Genomic DNA, 20826 nt, shown 5'->3' on the forward strand with positions numbered 1-20826 from the left:
CCACAGTCCTTCCAAGCTCAGTCTCCCAAGCCACTGGCCCTTGGTCAACTAGAGTGTTTTAAGCAAAATAGTACATATTGGGTGAGTTTTATAAAGTGACCTTTTGTCTTCTATGTGAAAAATAGACTCCCAAAGGTCAGAGTAGATGATGATGATGCCTAGGACTAGTTTGATTGCAGTATAGATGCAATAAGCACTGCGACTCTGAGTTAAATCTGAAGGCAGCGAGTACTTTTCAGAATTTGCTGGTGTAGGGTATGAAAGGAGAAATCAATGATTTCAAACTTTTCCCCTATGTAAATTATGAAAAGAATTGCCATTTGCCAAGATGGGAAATACTATGGAAGAAATCAGTTTAGTGGAAGAGTGAGAAGTTTATTTGTGGGTATGTATGGGTATGTAAATCTAAGATGCCTTTTAAGATGTGCTTGAGTCTGGAGTGCAGTGGAGCGACTTATAGGCAAAAATCTCAGACTTACCACATTTTAATACTATAAAAAATCATGGGAAATGCAAATATAAGCCACAATAAGATACTACTTCACATCCATTAAAATAGCTGTTATCAAAAACTACTAAGAGAAAAACATCTCGACATGATATAGTGCTATATAATTTTCAAATTTTTGTTAAAATCTCATTTATTGGAAACCATTCATTTAATAAAATCTTTTTTTCTCTTCTTTTTTTTCTTTTTTTTTTCTTTTTCTTCTTTCTTCTTTCTTTTCTTTTTTTTTTTTTTTTGGGGGGTCCGGTAATGGGGCCTGAACTCTGGGCCTGGGTGCTGTCCCTCAGCTCTTCAGCTCAAGGCTAGCGCTCTGCCACTTGAGCCACAGTGCCACTCCCGGCTTTTTTCTTTTTGCTTATGTGGTGCTGAGGAATCGAACCCAGGGCCTCATGCATGCAAGGCAAGCGCTCTACCACTGAGCCACCTTCCCAGCCCAATAAAATCTTTTATGATTCTTCCAGAAAAAAAGATAGCTGTTATCAATAAAATAAAATAACAGGTGGTGTTGAGAAAGTAAAGAACTGATGGCAATGTAAAATAGAGTTAACTATTATAGCAAATAGTATGGGGATGCCTCAAAATTTAGAATTATTATATAGTCCAACAATTCCATTTCTATCAGTGCCAAAAAATGGAAGAAGAGACTTAAGTGGACATTTGTGCTTCATATTCATAACAGTATTACGAATAGTAGTCTAAAGGTAAAAGCAACCATGGTCAATCAGTGGATGAATAAACAAAATGTGATATATATACACACACACACAGAACAATATTGAGCCTTAAGTAAGAATAAAATTTTTCCTCTTCTTTTTTTTTTTTTTTTTTGTCAGTCATGGGGCCTGAACTCTGGGCCTGGGCACTGTCCCTGAGCTCTTCAGCTCAAGGCTGGTTCTAGCTTTTTCTGCTTATGTGGTGCTGAGGAATTGAACCCAGTGCACATAAGGCAAGCACTCTACCACTGAGCCACCTTCCCAGCCCAAGAATGAAATTTTGATACTTGCTTCAACATGGTTTAACTTTGAAGACATACTAAGTGAAATAAATCAGTCACAAAAGTACAAATACTATACGAAGCTCCTAAAGTAGCCAAATTCAGAGACAAAAAGTAGACTGTCATGGAGTGGGGGGAAAGAGGGAGAATCTAGAGTTATTGTATAATAAGTTCAAAAATTCAGTGTCTAGAGTTATTGTGTAATGAGTACAAAAATTCAATGTGGGTTAAGATGCAAGTTTTGTTTCATAAATTTTACTAAACTTTAAAAAGTTACCTGGAGATTGTGTGTGTGTGTGCGCGTGCGAGCTGGTACTGAGCTTTGAACTCAGGCATCATGCTTCCCCTCAGCTATTTTTTTTTATACCCTGCCTCTCCCCCCCTCCCCCCCTCAGCTTTTTCACTCCAGGCTGGCCCTCTCCCACTTGATCTTCCAGCTCTACTTCAGGAACTAAGATTTGTCTGCCTGGACTGGCTTTGCATTTTTTTGTTTTGTTTGTTTTGGAGAGGCTGGGGTTTAAACTCATGGCCTTGTGCTTGCTAGGCAGGTGTTCTACTACTTGAGTCATGCCCCAGCCCAGGTTTTTTGTTTTGGCAGTACTAGCAGTTGATATCAGGGCCTCCCACTTGCTAGGCTGATGTGATATTACTGAGCCTCACCTTTAGCCCCCAGCCCAGGTTTTCTAATTTTAGAAAAGGCCATTAAGCCAGGCCTTGCATATGGCTAAATGAGATGTTGAAGAGAATGTGGACAGAGAAAAGGTGTAAGGATGAAGTCCTGAGTTACTCCAGCGTCAGGAGTGGAGATATGAGGTAGAAACAGCAAATGGCACTGGAAAGGAAAGGGAAGACCTGGAACTGGAGGTGTGGCTCAAGGGGTAGAGTGCCAGCTATGAGTGAAAAAATTGAGTGAGAATAGGGGGCTGGCCCTCAGTTCACGCCTCAGTAAAAGGAAGGAAAGAAGAGGAGAGAATGGAAAAAGAAAGAGAGTGAATAACTTTGTAACACATGGTAAGTCTATATGAAGGCAGCATAGAAAAACAACCAAAGCTTACGACCAAAGGAGAAGCAGGGAAAATAGACTTTGTAGGTAGGTAGAGAATAGCAGGAAGGGTGTTGCTAGTAAAAGGGAAAAGGAGGTTAAATACTGTTGAAATAGATTATTTGCAACTATGAAAACAAAACAAGGAAATTTGTTGAAGATACTATTTTTTGTGGTGGGGTGTGGACAAGAGAATGTGATAGAGGGAGTGAAATTGATTAGAATATAGTATAAATATGTAGAGATGTAACAATGAAACACTCCCCCCTCATAACTAATATAAGCCAATTTTCTTTTTTTCTTTTTTGGTAAAGGAAGAAAACAAGGACAGTGTGACAGTGTAGTAATTCTGGATACCAAGTGAGAAATTACTACTAATTTGTAAATCCTTCTCCAAAGGAGAATTTCATGCTAGATTAAATCAGTGAAATGGAAATTCAGAAAGATTTAGTGAAATGAATAACATAGTTATTACTCTTTTTTTGTACCCTATAGAAAGAAGATCTGGACATTGTGTGTGAGAGATTCACAACAAGTAAACTACAGTCCTTTGAGGATTTAGCTACTATTTCTACCTATGGTTTCCGGGGTGAGGTAAGCTAAAGCTTAAAGGAATGTATAAACATTGCGATTACACTATCATTTGTTAGCATGTATTTCTCAACAGAGGTAAATGAGATTAGCCATTCTTTACTTGCTAAATATATCCAGATTTGAATGAACTTCATTAAATTTAGCTTTCTAGTTAATAAACTGAGAATTGTTCATAAATTCTTTATGCGTTATCATAAACTATGAGATTTTGGGTATTATGTGTCTCTTGATAGAAGTACTGAAAATCAACTATGAAGCTTTCTTATAAAAAGTCAAATATGGGAAGTGGTGCTGTGACTCAAGTGGTAGTGTGCTTGCCTTGAGCTGAAGAGCTGAGGGACAGCGCCCGGGCCCAGAGTTCAAGCCCCACAACTGACAAAAAAAAAAAGAAGAAGAGAAAAATCAAATATGATTAGATTAAGTCTTAATTATAGAAAATACAAAGGACAGGAAAGCATAGTAAATGATACAGAGATTAAAAAACTATATGACAAGCCAGGTGGCTATAATACTAGCTATCTCAGAGGGCTGAGGATCTCAGAGGATCAAGGTTCAAAGCCAGTTCAGGCAGAAAAGTTGGTGATGCTCCATCAGCAAAATAACCAGCAAAATGCCAGCTGGAGTGGTAGAGCACCAGCTGAGAGAAAAAAGCCCAGAGAGGTCAAAGCAGCCAAGTCAAGCCCTGGTTTAAAAAACAAAAACAAAAACTACCTGACAAGGCTTTGAACATGTAAGCTGCAAGGGAAGGGAATAGGACCTATAGATAAAGAGAATATCACCCAGCTTGACAAGGAAGATTTATTAAGAGCTTTCTTTGTGCTAGCTAGAGTTCTCAGCACTGTATATTAGTTCTTTCTTTTGGTTATAGCGGGCGGGCGGGCAGGCAGGCAGGCAATAGCTGGGCACAAGTGGCTCATGCCTATAATCCTAGATACTCAGAAGGCTGAGAGCTGAGGATTGCAACTCACCACCAGCCTGGGCAGGAAAGTCCATGAGACTTTTATTTCCAATTAACCACCACAAAATCAGAAGTACAGCACTCGCCTTGAGCTGAAGAGCTAAAAGACAGCACCCAGGCCCAGAGTTCAAGCCCCACAACTGAGAGAGAGAGGGGGGGGGGGAGGGAGGGAGGGAGGGAGGGAGAGGGAGAAATGTGATAATGGGCAGAAGGAAATGAACCCAGGCACTTTTACTCAAAAGTCTGTGTTCCTTTATACTTATTCTACCAGTGAAATCATCCCTGAAGCAGTAGGACCATCTGCTGTGCCATGTGATATGATATTCTCTCCTCCTGCCATGGTGTAGTATTGTCCTCTGCATACTTTATGTTCTTCCTCATATGAGTTGCTAAGACATGTATATTTGGTGGGGTGGGGTGGGGGGAGGCAGTCCTGGGGCTTGAACTCAGGGCCTGAGCTTCTTTAACTCAAAGCTAGCACTCTACCACTTGAGCCATGGCGCCATTTCCAGCTTTTTCTGAGTAGTTTATTGGAGATAAACTACCTAGGCTGCCTAGGCTGGCTTCTAACTGCAGTCCCCCAATCTCAACCTCTTGCGTAGCTAGGATTACAGGCATGAGCCACCAACACCCAGATTATTTATATTTCAATGATGAAAATTATATAACTGGAGGAAATTGAGCTATGAGCAAGTAATCTCTAAACCCAAGTCATTCCTTTTTTTGTTTGAGACAGGATCTTACTATATAGTGCAGGCTGATTTCAAATTCCTAGGTTCAGGCAATTCTGCCTCCCAAATAGCAATGTTCCTTTTTTATATAGTGAACCTGCCTTGGTGTTTGCATACCATCACACAGATGGCATTCTAGCTCAGCTGTAGGATTGCATCTTTGCAGTATGCTGCCACACAGATGGCATCCTAGCTCAGCTGTAAAGTTGCATCTTTGCATACTATGTGTAGTATCCTTTGTGTGAGATGAAAGACATAACAGATCCCAAAGAAAACCAGTTTCAGTGGTAAACTGAAAATATAGTCACTGGTTTGGAAATATTTTACTGAGATTTGAAATAAAGGTGTCTCACTTGCCCTATCTAATTATTATTTTTTTTTTTTTAGAGAGAAGCCAAAATAAACTTTTTGTTGTTGTAGTAAGTTTATCATTTTAGGTATTTGTTATAGTAAAGGAAAGCTCCCTAATACAGTATTCTTCCTTTCTACCACATGAATTAGAGTTGCTGTTAACACACTGTTTGGTGTGCTTCCTTTGATATTTTTATTTATTTATTTATTTATTTTTTGGGGTCCGGTCCTGGGGCCTGAACTTTGGGCCTGGGTGCTGTCCCTCAGCTCTTCAGCTCAAGGCTAGCACTCTACCACTTGAGCCACAGCGCCACTTCCGGCTCTTTTTTTCTGCTTATGTGGTGCTGAGGAATCGAACCCAGGACCTCATGCATGCAAGGCAAGCGCTCTACCACTGAGCTACCTTCCCAGCCCCCCTTTGATATTTTTATGTATATTTTGATCTTATTCATGTTGATGCTACAGATCATCTAAGTGCTCGTTGTTGACACAGGTTAACATAGAGAGAGAGGTAGTTTGGATAACCCATTGATGAGATGACGACAGTGGGGGACCCAACCCATAATTTTCTTTCATCCCATTTCCGTTTTTATCCCAGGCATTGGCCAGCATAAGCCATGTAGCACATGTTACAATTACAACCAAAACAGCTGATGGGAAGTGTGCATACAGGTATAGTACTTCTGAAAGGTATCTATGCTTGTTCTCAATGTAATCCTACCTAAATATTGGTGTAATCTGTTTTTGGTTGAGATTTTGATGGAGTTCTCTTTCCTTCCTATAGATAAATTGATAATCCACAGGGATGACTATTAGGTGGTACTTTTACTTCATGGCTTCTGAAATGATAGAATGCAACATGCCTAGAATCTAGCCAGGTGCTTATTATATGTAGGTAGTCTGAGTAAATGGTAACAACTGTTGTTACTTCTACCCCTTTGCCCTTCAGTAGGTTATCCCTGGGCTGATTATAGAACTATGAGTAATTCACTGAAGACTCACCATCAACTGTCCCCTAAGCTACCAGTCCCCTCCAACTCCTACCCCAGCTTCTGCATATCTGGGCTGCTTGCTTTTCAGTAAATGGCTGCTCGCTGGCAGCTGTGCTGGCACTTTTTCTAGAGACTGATGAATAGCCTTAGAGTGGAGCAAAAATAAGATTTAAAGTCAAAATCATACCTTTGTTTTTATAAGCATTGGCTATTCACTAGTTGAAGTGGGGTAATACCTAATTCAGGCCAAAACAAAACAAGAACAAAAAGAAAAAAAAAGCACACACACAAGCATACAAAGGATTTTTTAAAATTAAATTTTATTTTTGCCAGTCCTGGGGCTTAAACTAATGGTCTAGGTACTGTTCCTGGGGCTCTTTGCGCTCAAGGCTAGCACTCTACCTCTTGAGCCACAGCACCACTTCCAGCTTTTTCTGAGTTTATTGGAGATAAGATTTTTGCAGACTTCTCCCCTGGCTGGCTTTAGACTCGGCCCCTGAGTAGTTAGTATTACAGGTGTGACCCACTGGCGCCTGGCTTTTTTTTTTTTTTTTTTGCAAATGATTTTATTGAAATTGAGTAACTAATAATGTATTTCTATACTCAGGCCCACCCTCCTCAATCCATTTCCCACTATCTAGAAGCACAAAGCTTGCACAGTAATTAAAAGAAGAAAATAATTCTTTTTTTTTGGGTCCGGTTGTGGGGCCTGAACTCAGGGCCAGGGCACTGTCCCTCAGCTCTTCAGCTCAAGGCTAGCGCTCTACCACTTGAGCCACAGCACCACTTCCGGCTTTTTTCTTTTTGCTTATGTGGTGCTGAGGAATCGAACCCAGGGCCTCAAGCATGCAAGGCGAGCGCTCTACCGCTGAGCCACCTTCCCAGCCCGAAAATAATTCTTTTATTGTTTTTTTTCCTCCTTTCTTCTCTGCCAAGTGGGGAGCTCTAGTGCTTTTCCTTGACCAATCCTGCAGGGGGAGAATACTATTAGGGAAAGGTGATTGATTCCTTACTTCTCAAGACTGCAGTTCTAGTGTGTGGTTTCTTACCATTAAATGGTCCTTCCCAAACTGGAGAGAAGGGGCTGGTGCAAATGTAAGAATTAGAATAGGTGGGGCTGGGAAGGTGGCTCAGTGGTAGAGCGCTTGCCTTGCACGCCTGAAGCCCTGGGTTCGATTCCTCAGCACCACATAAGCAAAAAGAAAAAGAGCTGGAAGTGGCGCTGTGGCTCAAGTGGTAGAGTGCTAGCCTTGAGCTGAAGAGCTGAGGGACAGCACCCAGGCCCAGAGTTCAGGCCCCATGACCGGACTCAAAAAAAACCAAAACAGAATAGGTGGCTTGAGACACCTCTACCTTGGGCACAGGCATCCACATCCTGTCCTGGCCTGGCCTGTCCTCTCTTATTTGAGGGGAGGTCAACAAATGGTTGTGGTGGGAACGGATCAGCCCAGCCCTGCCTGAAGGGAGAAGCTTCTCACACCAGTCTTCATTCCTTTTAACAGCTGGTCAGCTGTTCAGCCCAGAATGTGAACAAATGGCAAGTAGGCAGGAAGAATCAAGCTGATGCTGGCCCCACTTCTGTCCTATACAGGAGGAATCCAGTAGCAAACAGCTGAAATGCTCCCACTTAGGGGAGTAAGAGAAGTGAGGGAAAGGTTTCCACTGAGTTCAGCTTCTCTCGCTCTCCCAGTAGTTGCTAATGGGGCAGGGCCCCCGGCAGGCTTGGAAGAATGCAAACCAGGCAAGGACCAGGCATTCCTGAGCAACATATGGCCTGCCATGCTTCTTGCAGAAGTAGCTGGGAGGGTGGATTGGTAACTCTGATTAACCTTCCACAGCCACCAACCCACTCCTTGCCTACAAATAGCCCATTGCCCTGTTAACACCAGAGGACTGCCTGGCTCACAGCTGAAGGTTCTAGGCCAAGCGAATTTATTCAGGATTGTGGCCACAGCCTGGACCTCCTCAGTGGAAGCCAGGCCTGGAGCCTGGGCTGCCTTGCTGGGACAGTGGGTGCTGGTGTCTGCCACCCACCAGCCTCCAGGAAGGTTCGAGGGAAGGCGGAGGGATCTTACCTCAGCTTGGCTGCGCATTCTTGGTGAGGATTGTGTCCTCATAGAACTCATGACCCAGATCCCCATTTCGTCATAGAACGGGATACCAAGGGTGACCCCGCGCGGGAACTACCCCCCCAGAGCTTGCTTAGTGCCCGCCACCTCCGGGCCGCCGGGCCGCCCCCCGGCCTCTACCGCCCAGGTGTCGGGCGAGGGGCCGCGTTGGAGCCACCATTGGAGCCACCGGAGCCCGAGTTTGGGCTGCCGGCCTGTGACATAACCTGCTGCCACCGGGTTCTCACCTTGCAGTGGACGCCATGTCCTGGCCATGCTCCTGCTCCTGCCCCTGCTCCCGCCCCCGCCCCGTGCCCGGCCCCGTGCCCAGCCCCGTGCCCGGCCCCGTGCCCAGCCCCGTGCCCAGCCCCGGCCCCGTGCCCAGCCCCATGCCCGGCCCCATGCCCAGCCCCGTGCCCAGCCCCGTGCCCAGCCCCGGCCCCGTGCCGGGCCCCGTGCCCAGCCCCATGCCCAGCCCCGGCCCCGTGCCGGGCCCCGTGCCCAGACCCGTGCCCAGACCCGGCCCCGTGCCCGGCCCCGTGCCCAGCCCCGGCCCCATGCCCAGCCCCTGCCCCATGCCGAGCCCCGTCCCGAGCCCGGGCCCGGGCCCGTACCCCAGCCCCGTGCCCAGCCCCGGCCCCGGCCCCCGACCCTTCCCTGCAGTGCAGCTACCGCAGGTCCTACCGCCGCAGGTCCTACCGCCGCCGCTTCTCCTACCGCTGCCGGTCCCGCCGCCGCCGGGGACGGCGGGCTCCTAGAGAACAGTTCGTTACCATATGTATTGTAAGTTCAGTTCCGCCTGCCCAGCCCTCAGGCTCGAGGAAGTGGCCGAATTCAGGGGGCCACTTCAGAGTACGCCCCACCGATCCCGAGACTAGGGGCCACAACCAAGCAAACAGTTGTGAGCTAATGGCGTCCAAGATAGCCTGGGATATCTTGTGGCTTTGGGGGTCATGCTCTCCGACTGCCTGAGTGGCAGGGTAAAGTCTAGAGCCATCATCTTGGAATACCGGGACCTCTCCATGTGCCCCAGTCCTCCCATCCCCTTCTCTACACATTCCAAGCCTTGTTGTCCAACACTGTTTTCTTTCATTATTAAATGGTCCTTCCTGCTGTCTCTACCAGAAACTCCCCAAAGCCCCAGTCACAAACACAAGTTGAACGGGTTTCTTTACTAGAATACTTGGCACATTACACTGTAGATAACATTTTATTCCCTAGCCATGTCAAGAGCTTTCTAATACCATTCTTTATTACCAGAGCCTCTATAGGCCTGGTATGTGGTAACACCTCAACAAATTATTGCAGAATTATAGAAACATTTACTGTTATATCAGGCAATGGCAAAACTTGTTTATTAGCTCAGAAATCAGCAACTAAAAAGCAAGATTTGCTAGAAGAGCAGTTTTTTTTTTAATTTTGTTGTTTAAATTGTTATTTTTTTACTTTAGTCCAAATAGGATGATTATGGAAGTGTAGTAGAAAAGTAAAATGATAAATAAGACTATCTATAATGGTTTATTTCAGTTGGGCCAATAATGGTATAGTCTTCTTATTTATTTTTTGATAAGTGTATATCTGTTCCTGTTATTAATAAATCCTTGTATGTTTTCTGACTAGAGCAAGTTACTCAGATGGAAAGCTGCAGGCGCCTCCTAAACCATGTGCAGGCAACCAGGGTACCCAGATCACGGTAAGAGGAGCACATGGGAATGTGAAACTTGAAAAGGAGCTTTGTATAAATATTAAAACAGAAAAACAAAATTAGCTCTGGGGTATTAATAAAATTAGCTTTTGCCAGGTACTGGTGGCTTATACCTGTAATCTTAGCTACTCAGGAAGCTAAAATCTGAGGGTTATGGCTTGAAGCCAGCCTGGAAAGAAAAATCCATGAGATTTTTAATCTCCAGTTAGCTACCAGAAAGCTGGAAGTGAAGTTATGGCTTAAATGGTGGTAGCACATTATCCTTGAGCAAAACAGCTAAGGGCCAGAACTTAGGCCCTGTGTTCAAGCCCCAGTACAAATATGTGCATGCACACACATACACAGTCACACACAAAGAATTTTTACTAGTTAATAGAAGCCCTAAGACACCAGCCTGTGAGCAAGAAAAGTGATGATTGTGTTTTGTGGTATGGTAGCCTGTCCAGCTCCTTGTGTTTTATAAGGGGCTGAAAGATTCTTTACTGGTGTGGCTAATTACTGGCAGAATAGTTGGTGGCACTACAAAAACAAGATTGATCCAGAGGAGTAGTGGAGTCCCAGTCTTTTCACTCAGTAGTTGTATGTCCAGGGCAGTTTTCCCATCTAAATGGAACAAAGACAACCTATTCACCTACCCCAAAGGGTATGGAGTATATCATTCATTAGCTGTAGGAACGCTCTTATGCTACTTTATTTCTATAGTGCCTTGTTATCTTTACATTCTGTTATCCCACAAAGTGCTCTAGTGTCACATTTTGGACCCTGCCCTCCTCTACCCCAGCTGGAATACAAACTAGCTTAGCTTAGCGTAGTTTAGCTTGTTTTCTTTTTGGGGGGCAGGGGTTGCTAGAGATTGAACTCACTGTGTCTGGCCCCACTTTAACCTTTTTAAGACCCAGGCATGCTAGGTAAGCAAGAGATAGCAATACCTGTGTATTTCCCAGTGCTTGTTGGGAGGGAACCTTAGGGTCACCTCAGGGTGACCACAGTGTAATTTCTAAGAAGTCCAAATTATTTTGTATTTTACAGTTGTCCTTATTTTATCCTTAGATTAAAAAATATGCATGGGGCTGGGAAGGTGGCCCAGTGGTAGAGTGCTTGCCTTGCATGCATGAGGCCCTAGGTTCGATTCCTCAGCACCACATAAGCAAAAAGAAAAAAGTCGGAAATGGCACTGTGGCTCAAGTGGTAGAGCGCTAGCCTTGGGCTGAAGAGTTGAGGGACAGCGCCCAGGCCCAGAATTCAGGCCCCACGACCGGACCCCAAAAAAATATGTACATATACACAGATATGCATGCATGCACACGTATTTTTGAGTAGAGCACAAAGGCTGAAGTCTGTAATCCTCGCTACTTAGAGAGTGGAAATAAGGAGATTGCTATTAGAGACCAGCCTAGGCATAAAAGTTTGAAAGATTCCACCTCATCCAGTGGCTCGTTGTGGTGGCACACAGTTGTTATTTCCAAGTTACAGAGGAAGCACAGTGGCTGGGTGTAGTGCCTTGCTCCAGTCCAGGCAGACTAAGCATAATGCAGAACTCTGTATTGGAAATAAACAAACCCAGAACGGGACTAGTGGAGTAGCTTAATTGGTAGAACAACTGTATAGCAAGCATGAGGCCCTGAATTAAAACCAAAAAAAAAAATAAATCCCCCCAAAATCTTTGAATGCCAGGTAACATTGTAATTAGTACTTTATTACTATTAGTTTTAGTGTCTCATTAAACTGTAATTGTCTTGCAAGATTATGTCTTAACATCTATCCTCATATTCTTAACACAAAGCAGAGAGCATGACACAAAAGCTAGCCTGTTACCTGTTTGAGAAATCAGTGAATGACTAGAAGAGGCAGTATCTTTCAACTCATTTGTTAATGCTGCTCTGTCTTTTGCCCCTCCTCCATTTAGTACTTAAAAGTGTAAGTACTTAGCTGTGTTAGATTTACAACTAGACCAACAGTGGGCGGATAGCATGAGCCATAGGTTTACAAGAAAATCAATCTTCTCTTCAGGTGGAAGATCTGTTTTACAACATAACCACAAGAAGGAAAGCTTTAAAAAATCCAAGTGAAGAATACGGCAAAATTTTGGAAGTTGTTGGCAGGTACTGTTTAAACTCTGGGAGTGGGCCTCTGAGCTCTGTTACCAAAGGAAAGTATTCCAGCACTTAAGAATTAAGAAAAGCTAGGCAGCAGTGCCTTCTACCTATAATCCTAACCGCTCAGGAGGCTGAGATCTGAGGATTGTGGTTTGAAGCAGCCAGAGCCGAAAAGTCTGTGAAACTTTTAATCTCCCATTAATCATCAAAAAGCCAAAATGGAGCATGCCTTTAGTCTAGGTCCTGATTCCAAGTCTCAGTACCACCACACACACGCGCACCCACGCGCGCGCGCGCGCACACACACACACACACACACACACACACATAAGGTTGTGACCTAGATTCAGATAGCAAAACTAGCTTTATATATACTGATCCATTCAAGGTTCAGTCATCAATCCTGAATTGTTCTCATCCCTAGGAAGGAACAGTCAGTCATCAGCAAGGTTCTTTGGTAACAAGCAATAAACTGATCTTGAATGGAAAGGAAATTTATTGGAAGGGTAAGAGTTCCCAAGGAGGAAGTATGAATAATTGCAAAAACTAGGGTGACTTCCAAGATTTAAGTTCATGACACTTACTGTTTTTATTTTTTCCTGACTGCTCTGGAGAGAGTATCTAATTGGTCTAGCTTGTGTGCTTGTGTCATAAGATCATGTGTTAGGAGCTCTGGGAGATTTCCTGGATGTCAGACTTAAAGTACATGTCAGATGGGATAAATGTATTTTCCCAGAAGCTTAGAGGTTACTACTGGAAGGAAAGAGGATTCATAGCAGATAAAAGCAGCATTATTATGGCCGGAGTAGACTGAATTTATTCCTATGAATGGCTTCAACATGGACTCTGAACCCACAGTTTTGAAATTTTTTTTTTTATGCCAGTCCTGGGGCTTAAATTCAGCCTGGACCTTGTGTCTGAGCTTCTTTTGCTCAAGACTAGCACTATCACTTGAGCCATAGTGCTACTTCTGGCTTTTTCTGTTTATATGGTACTGAGAAATCGAACTTGGGGCTTCATGAATGCTAGGCAAGGACTCTACCAATAAGCCACATCCCTAGCCCCCAGTTTTGAATTTTAATGAGAACATATTAACCTTTCCACATTTGCCCATAGTAATATGTCACAGGTTTATGTATCAAGTTTGAGGTGGCTATTTTGGTTCTAAGTGTGGTAAGTGGTAAATTATTTAATAAATACATTTGGTAGACAAAGGAGTAATACATAAATTACCAACCATGAAAAAACTTGAGATACTGGAACAGGACATTGGGGTTAGGGAAAAGCAGGAAGGAAGAGTGTATAGTGATGGCTCTAAGAGAAAGTAGAACAGTGCAGAGGTTAGGTCTGCTTGGGCTATTTGAAACACCATGAAAAAAACAGATGATGGTGAGAGACTTGAGTCTAGTCATCAGCCTGTTAGGCAGAGAGGAACCTGTGCTTTGACCAAGTCACATTTAACACTGATACATCCACATGTCTTTCCATAGGTAAAATAGAATGTGTCAAGATGTTTTTGTGCCAAGATGTTTTTGTTTGTATATAAGTTCACTAGTTTATTAAACTAAAAGGGGAAGTCTGAGACTACTGCTCATTTGCTTACCTCTTTTTTTTTTTCAGATATTCAATACACAATTCAGGCATTAGCTTTTCAGTTAAAAAAGTAAGTTCTTGACTTATGGGGGATGTTTTTGTACTATTAAACGAAAAAAGAAGGACATGAATGGTTTGCCTATTGTCATGGCTGTGAGACAGTAAGTCACTGTGTCTTCTTTTCCCTTTATCAGCAAGGTGAAACAGTAGCTGACATCAGAACACTACCCAATGCCACAACTGTGGACAACATTCGCTCCATCTTTGGGAATGCAGTTAGTCGGTATGTTGATAACCTACATACAAAAAAGATTTTTTGTATTGCCTGCCTTGATTTATCATCCCATTGCATTGCTTTGGAATCTATCAAAATAGTACTTAAGAGATTGTTTTAGTTCAATATGTGGGCTTGTTTTCATGTATCAGATTTTTGGGGAGTGTGTGTGTGCATGTGCACGCGCAAGCGCACGCACACACATTATGCCTGGGGTTTGAACTTAAGGCCTAGGCACTACCCCTGAGCTTTTTGCTCAATGTTTACCATTTTAATCATAGATCCACTTCTGGCTTTTTTTGGTAGTTAATTGGAGGTCCATTTTACCTAGTAACTTTAAGCGTTTTTTTAACTAAAATTTTTAGACTCAAAATTAGTTATCAGCCAGAGGCCCACTCCTGTAATCATAGCTACTCGGAGAAAGACAAACCTAGGCAAACTAACCCCCATCTCAATGAAAACAAACTAGTCTTAGTGGTATATACCTGTGTCCCAGCTCCAGTCTGCCTGGGCAAGAAAAGTGAAACCCCATTTATTAGCAGATGATGATTGATGCCTCAAAAGGAAAATAACGGGTGTGATGGGAGAAACTCTAGGGTCAAAGAAAGGGATATTCAGAAAAGGTTCTTTGAAGAATGAAACCCTTGACATGTTTAAGATAAATAGGGATTAACTTACTGCCAATAAATTTATTCTGCCACCTTCAGGCAGAAATAATTGTGGCTCATCTGAGAATTAGTTCTTTATTAACTCTTCCTCCCCCATAAACATACTCTAGGGAACACTATACTGGACCCCAACTGTGGTGCTATTCAGTATAGTAAGGAATTAAATCTTTGGGATTTAATTAGTAGAAATATACAAAACTTTCACAAGAGTAAGGTTTCAGAGCTTAGGCTAACTTTGGCAAATACTGACTGAATGGGAAGGGAGGTGGGAGGCTGAGTGGATGAGTGGATGGATGGATGGACAGTTGGATAGACAGACAGACGGATGAATACATTCAGAGGATCTCAATGAACCTAATTGTTGTGTTTCTTGATTGCCAAAGTTAGTTTAGAAGAAAGAGCTCCTTATGCTCTTATTCTCATATCATTTGAATTTTCCTATGCTCTCAAAAACCGCAAAATTTCTTTTTTCTAACCAGAGAGCTGATAGAAGTTGAGTGTGAGGATAAAACTCTAGCTTTCAAGATGAATGGCTACATATCCAATGCAAATTACTCTGTGAAGAAGTGCATTTTCTTACTCTTCATCAACCGTAAGTGAAAACAAATTAGGTAGAGAAGTATATACATAGAGAATTTTATAGTACCCTGGAAAAATTTCTAATTGAGAGATTTGGTTTGGATAATACTGAGGTTTGAACTCAGGGCCTCACAGGTTGTCTACCACTTGAGCCATGGCCTTCACCCTTTTTAGCCTTATTTGTTTTCAGTTAGTCTCCTGCTTTTTATGGGATTGGCTTTGGACTGTGATCCTCCTGCATAACTAGGGTGACAGATGCATACCACCATGCCCATTTTTTTTTTGTCAGGATGATGTCTTGCTAACTTTTTGTACAGGCTGGCCTCAAATTTCTATACTCCTGATCTTTGCCTCCAAAGTAAGTGAGATTAAAGATAGAAGTCATTGTACCCCACTTCTAATTCACAGGTTGATTACACACATTGAAACTTTTGCCAAAGTTTGATTTGGAAGCATCTATAATTTTTGTTCTAAATCTCTATTTCAGCCCTAAAATGTGTGCTTATCCTTTTACAGTCTGATTCTTAAATTTAAGAGGGATCTCAGAAAAGGGTACCTGTTGGCATTAGAGTCTTTACAAGCAGGGCCTAAGCAGGTCTTCAGAGATCAAGAACTACCCTTGGACATTGCACAACAGGATATACAGGAAGAGATCGTTGGCATTAGGCATTGTCATTAAAGAAATTGAATACTGAGGCCCTTGAGATTTTCCTTTTTTAATTTTTTAAATTTTTATTTATTTATTTAATTTTGGTTGGTCGTGGGGCTTGAACTCTGGGCCTGGGTGCTGTCCCTGCACTCTTCAGCTCAAGGCGAGCTCCCTACCGCTTGAGCCACAGCTCCACATCCAGTTTTCTGATGTTTAATTGCCTGGGCTGGCTTTGCACTACAATTCTCAGATCTCAGCCTCCTGAGTAGCTAGGATTGCAGGCATGAGCCATGAGTACCTGGCTTCATCTTTGTCTTATATGTTCTTTATCTTTATTGCTTTCGAGCATGTCATAATAATTTTATGGTTTTTGTTTTGTTTGCTATTGAAAATGGCATATTCTGCTCTTCCATTTATAGCAATAAGTGACTTTAAGTATCTCAGATTACACATGTTTTAGAGCAGATGTTCAAAGTAATACAAGAATTGTAAGGAAAGAGCATGGTTCTGTTCATTTTACTTATCTTAGCAGAGCTTTTTTTTCTGCTCTATTAGGAATGATTTATAGCTAATATAAAATAAAACTTGTTTCATACATGACTCAGAAAATGTTTGGTTTTTTTTTTTTTTCTGCTTATGTGATGCTGAGGAATCAAACCCAGGCTTCATGCATGCAAGGCAAGCACTATGCCACTGAACCACCTTCTCAGCCTCTCAGAAAATGTTTTTATAGTATGGTGCTGGTGACTCACACCTATAATCCCAGCTACTCAAAAGGCTGAGATAGAATTATAGGGACTCGAAGCCAGCCAGAGTAGAAAAGTCCTCAAGATTCCCATTTCCAGTTAACCAGCAGCACACCAGACCTGAGTCATGGCTCAGTGGTAGAGCACCAGTTCAGGGCAAACTGAGCAAGATGCTAGAAGAAAAAGAAAGGAAAAAAAGGAAAGGAAGAACAAGAGAGAAAGGGAGGGAAGGAGAAAAGGAAGGGAAGGGAAGGAGGGAGGGAGAGTAAAGGGAGTTTAAGGGAGTGTGGGAAGGAGGTAGGGAAAAGAAAAAAATGGTTTTTCATTACTTTTTTCCTAACTGTGAAAGATAACTGCTTTGAAACACACATTTTGGCTGACAGAGCAGACAAGCAAAAATCAGCATGTCATCTGACTGGCCTATATCTCTTTTTGGTGGAGCTGTATAGTACAAATTCTTATTCACAATGCCAACTTCCCAGTAGCACAGAATAACCAGATTCTTATGTATGCTACTCAGTTACACAAAGTGTAGGCTCACCTAGGTGTAGGGCCCATAAACGACTTAGCAGAGGCAGACTTAGGCTGTCTTGCGGGTACTTATACTTGTGCCAGTCTATGTAGTCAGGACACAGTTAGAGAGTACAACAGCAATACAATCCTCTGGAAAGAGGTGGGGCAGCACAAGCCTGATTCTTCCTGCCTACTTCACACTCTGGGCTGGACAGTTGACCAACTGGGCCATTTCCTAAATTATCTAAGACATAAAATTCAGATATTTATACTGCCCTAAATTCTGGAAATCTCACTCCTACCCTTCATTACTCTATGGTACCCTCTTGTTGCAACTCCCTGAGCAAAGTTAACTGCTCTCTTCTCTGCCAGTTTAACACACACACATTTCTGTAATAGTGCCAACCACTTGGGGCTGGAATCCGTTTATTCACCCTCATGGTATCTTCTAGCAATTGGCATGTATGGTAGGCATCCAATGTGTCTCTTCAGAATGAAAAATTTGAGAGCTGAGGTCATACTTGGAGCTTGGTGAAGATAAAACTAATCCATTTGGGCTACTTGAAGGATAGAAATTATTGCCCCTTTTCTTCTTTTTTTTTTTTTTTTTTTTTGTCGGTCGTGGGGCTTGAACTCTGGGCCTGAGCACTGTCCCTCAGCTCTTCAGCTCAAGGCGAGCGCTCTACCACTTGAGCTACAGTGCCACTTCCGGTTTTCTGGTGGTTTATTGGAGATAGGAGTCTCATGGTCTTTCTTGCCCGGGCTGGCTTTGAACCGCAATCCTCAGATCTCAGCCTCCTGAGTAGCTAGGATTACAGGCGTGAGCCACCAGCGCCCGGCTGCCCCTTTTCTTCTTGTGTGATAAGAGTTCCACAGTTATAAGAGATGCTGAACCATGGTATTAAGTGAAGAGGATGTTTATCCTCAGAGCTCTGAGGCAGTCCCTCTGGAGGAATTCTTCCATAGATGATGTCATGGCTTGGTATGCACCTGTGACCTCACCCCTAACAATAGTTTTGAGCTGATTACTTTGCTTTTTTTTAGATCGTCTGGTAGAATCAACTTCCTTGAAAAAGGCCATAGAAACAGTATATGCAGCATATTTGCCCAAAAACACACACCCATTCCTGTACCTCAGGTAATGTACCATCAAACTGTTTACCCTCTAAGACTCATAAGATAGGACTCTTTCTTCTCTCCATCTGTAGAGGTACATAATGCTTTTCAAGTTCCCATAGCATCTTTTTTTTTTTTTTAATTTAATTTAATTTTATTTGTGAACATACTGTACAGAGGAGTTACAATTACATGGGCAGGATAATGCGTACATTTCTTACCAAGCATTGCAGCCTCCTCCTTTGTTTACCCTTCACATCCCTTCCCAGCCTCCCCCCTCCCCCCATAGCATCTTATAAGTTATTAGTTGCTTAAGTGTAGTAGATTCCTCCTCCCTACTAACATAGTTGCTTCCAAAGTTGACATCTTTGAATGTCTCTGTTTTTTTTTTGTTGTTGTTGTTGGTCATGGAGCTTGAACTCTAGGCCTGGGTGCTGTCCCTCAGCTCTTCAGCTCAAGACTAGTACTCTACCACTGAGCCACCTTCCCAGCCCAGTGTCTCTGTTTTAAATGCATGAAAGATTTATTCCTATGATGCCCATGGCTCAGGCCTGTAATCCTAGCTACCTCAGGAGACTGGGGTCTGAGGATTGCAGTTCAAAGCCAGCTGTCTTGTCAGGTACTTATACTTGTGCCAGTCTATATAGTCAGGACACAGTTACAAAGTACAATAGCAATACAATCCTCTGGAAAGAGGTGGAGCAGCACAAGACTGATTCTTCCTGCCTACTTCACACTCTGGGCTGGACAGTTGACCAGCTGTCATTTCTTAAATTATTTAAGACATAAAGCCAGCACAGGCAGAAAAGTCCATGAAACTCTTATCTCCAATTAGCTACCTGAAAACCTGTAGTGTGACATTGTGGTTCAAGTGGTAGAGTACTTGGCTTGAGCTTAAGAGCTAAGGGACAGTGCCCAGGCCCAGAGTTCAAGCCCCATGACCAACAAAAGAAAGAAAGAAAAAAGATTTATTCCTCTAGCTAGTTCTCAGCTCTCCTTCCTTCTTTGTAATGTCTTCTGAGACCTTACAGGCTGCTTTGATTTTATTAAGAACCCTAATTAGAGTGATTCAGAAAAATTGGGCTGAATATGAAATTTAAAGAATAACTTGTTGGCTTTTTAATTTCCATTTTTAAATTATATTTTGTGATTGTATAAAAAATCACTAAATGCAAAAACAAATTCTAGATGTTAATAAAATTCTGTTATTTTCTTAATTTGAATAAGCCCCTTTTACCATTGTTTATTTAAAAAGAAAGAACAAAAGAAAATAGTCTGGGTGCTGGCAGGAAGTTGAGATCTGAGGATCAAGGTTTGAAGCCAGCCTGGACAGGAAAGCCTGTGAGACTCTTACTTATGTCAAACTACTCAGAAAAAGCTAGAAGTGGAGCTGTGGCTCAAGCGGTAGAGCACTAGCCTTGGGTACAAGAAGCTCAAGGACAATGCCTTATTCCTTAGTTTGAGCTCCAAGACTGACCAAAAAAAAAAAAAGAAGGAAAGAGAAAGGAAGAAGAGGGAAAAGAGGAGGGAGGAAAGAAGATGCACAAAACAGAAATTATGTCAGTCTCTCCTCCATGAAAGAGATGGGCTTGCTAATAACCCAGTCAGAGGGAATCCTATGCATTACTGGCAAAGGAATATTCTGTCTCTTCTCACAGGTAAAAAGCACAATTTCCCTTCATTTACTCACTAACTTAGTAAAACTTCACAGAGAGCCTCCACTATGTGGATGATAGGAAAGTGAATAACATGCCCCGCCTCTTCAGAACAGCTTGTGGGTATAGTAGAGAGATGTGCTCAGAAGGCTCTGAATATTCTTTCTGCTGGAGCCAGTGAGAAGGCTGGAACAGCTACCGTTTTCCCAGCATGAAGTCTTTCGTTCCGTGTCTTAGCCTGGTCACTGATTGCTCAGTAGTTTGTTTTAAATAATTTAGTAGTCATAAATAACCATAGGAGGTGTTTAAAAAAAAATTAAGATGCCCTGCCCTAAAAGAATTTCAATCTAGGGATCGATTTATAGGAAGTCTCTTTCCATTGTTGCTTATTCTGCTACTAGCTTGTCTTTAAAAAACCTTCACTTTTGTTATCACAGCATAACAAAATACCATTCTCTTAGTAACAGAGCTATATTTACTTGTGCAAGGCATGGTTCATACAAAAATGCCTTATGCTGAAACCTTAGCTCTCCTTCCGCTGAAACCTTAGCCCTCCTTCCACTGAAACCTTAGCCCTCCTTCCACTGAAACCTTAGCCCTCTCAGCAGAAACTGTGTCAGAAAGAAAGTTAATTTCTTTTTGCTCCAGTTTTGATTGAAATGGGAGGATGGGTAAAAAACATGGCTCAGAGTAGTTTTCAGATTCTAATAGAATTATTGACTCCCTTATGTATTCCCTTGGGTAGTAAACTGGTCACATTATCTCATTCCAGTTTGTACTAGTTAAGATCTAAATAGGAGATAGAAGACCACAGTTAGAACAAGAGAAGTTTAATAAAAGAATTGTAAACAAACATTTGATTAATAGGGAATTGTATAGTAAGAGGTAAGTGATAGGAAGAACAGGTGTGGGAGCAATCCCTTGCCACTCTACTGTCCACCTCATCCCCAGGCT

General features: G+C 42.5%; 1 protein-coding gene across 9 annotated transcripts in view; it reads left to right on the forward strand.

The window, feature by feature from the left end:
• Mlh1 (mutL homolog 1) overlaps positions 1-20826 on the forward strand; it is a 53794-nt gene that overhangs the window by 3847 nt on the left and 29121 nt on the right. For 2 of the 9 annotated variants that reach the window (XM_070006589.1, XM_070006591.1), the window contains exons 3-10: positions 3040-3138; positions 5777-5868; positions 9899-9971; positions 11994-12085; positions 13700-13742; positions 13867-13955; positions 15094-15206; positions 18146-18239. In XM_070006589.1, the coding sequence (XP_069862690.1) occupies positions 3040-3138; positions 5777-5868; positions 9899-9971; positions 11994-12085; positions 13700-13742; positions 13867-13955; positions 15094-15206; positions 18146-18239 (695 nt within the window). Of the gene's footprint in view, positions 1-3039; positions 3139-5776; positions 5869-8376; positions 9062-9898; positions 9972-11993; positions 12086-13699; positions 13743-13866; positions 13956-15093; positions 15207-18145; positions 18240-20826 lie in introns of those variants that run through there. The other 7 variants (XM_070006590.1, XM_070006592.1, XM_070006593.1 and 4 more) reach the window with 7 other exon arrangements.

The sequence above is a fragment of the Dipodomys merriami genome, unplaced genomic scaffold, assembly GCF_024711535.1.
Source record: "Dipodomys merriami isolate MVZ:Mamm:240054 unplaced genomic scaffold, mDipMer1.0.p SCAF_7, whole genome shotgun sequence".
In the NCBI taxonomy this organism is placed as follows: Eukaryota; Metazoa; Chordata; class Mammalia; order Rodentia; family Heteromyidae; genus Dipodomys; species Dipodomys merriami.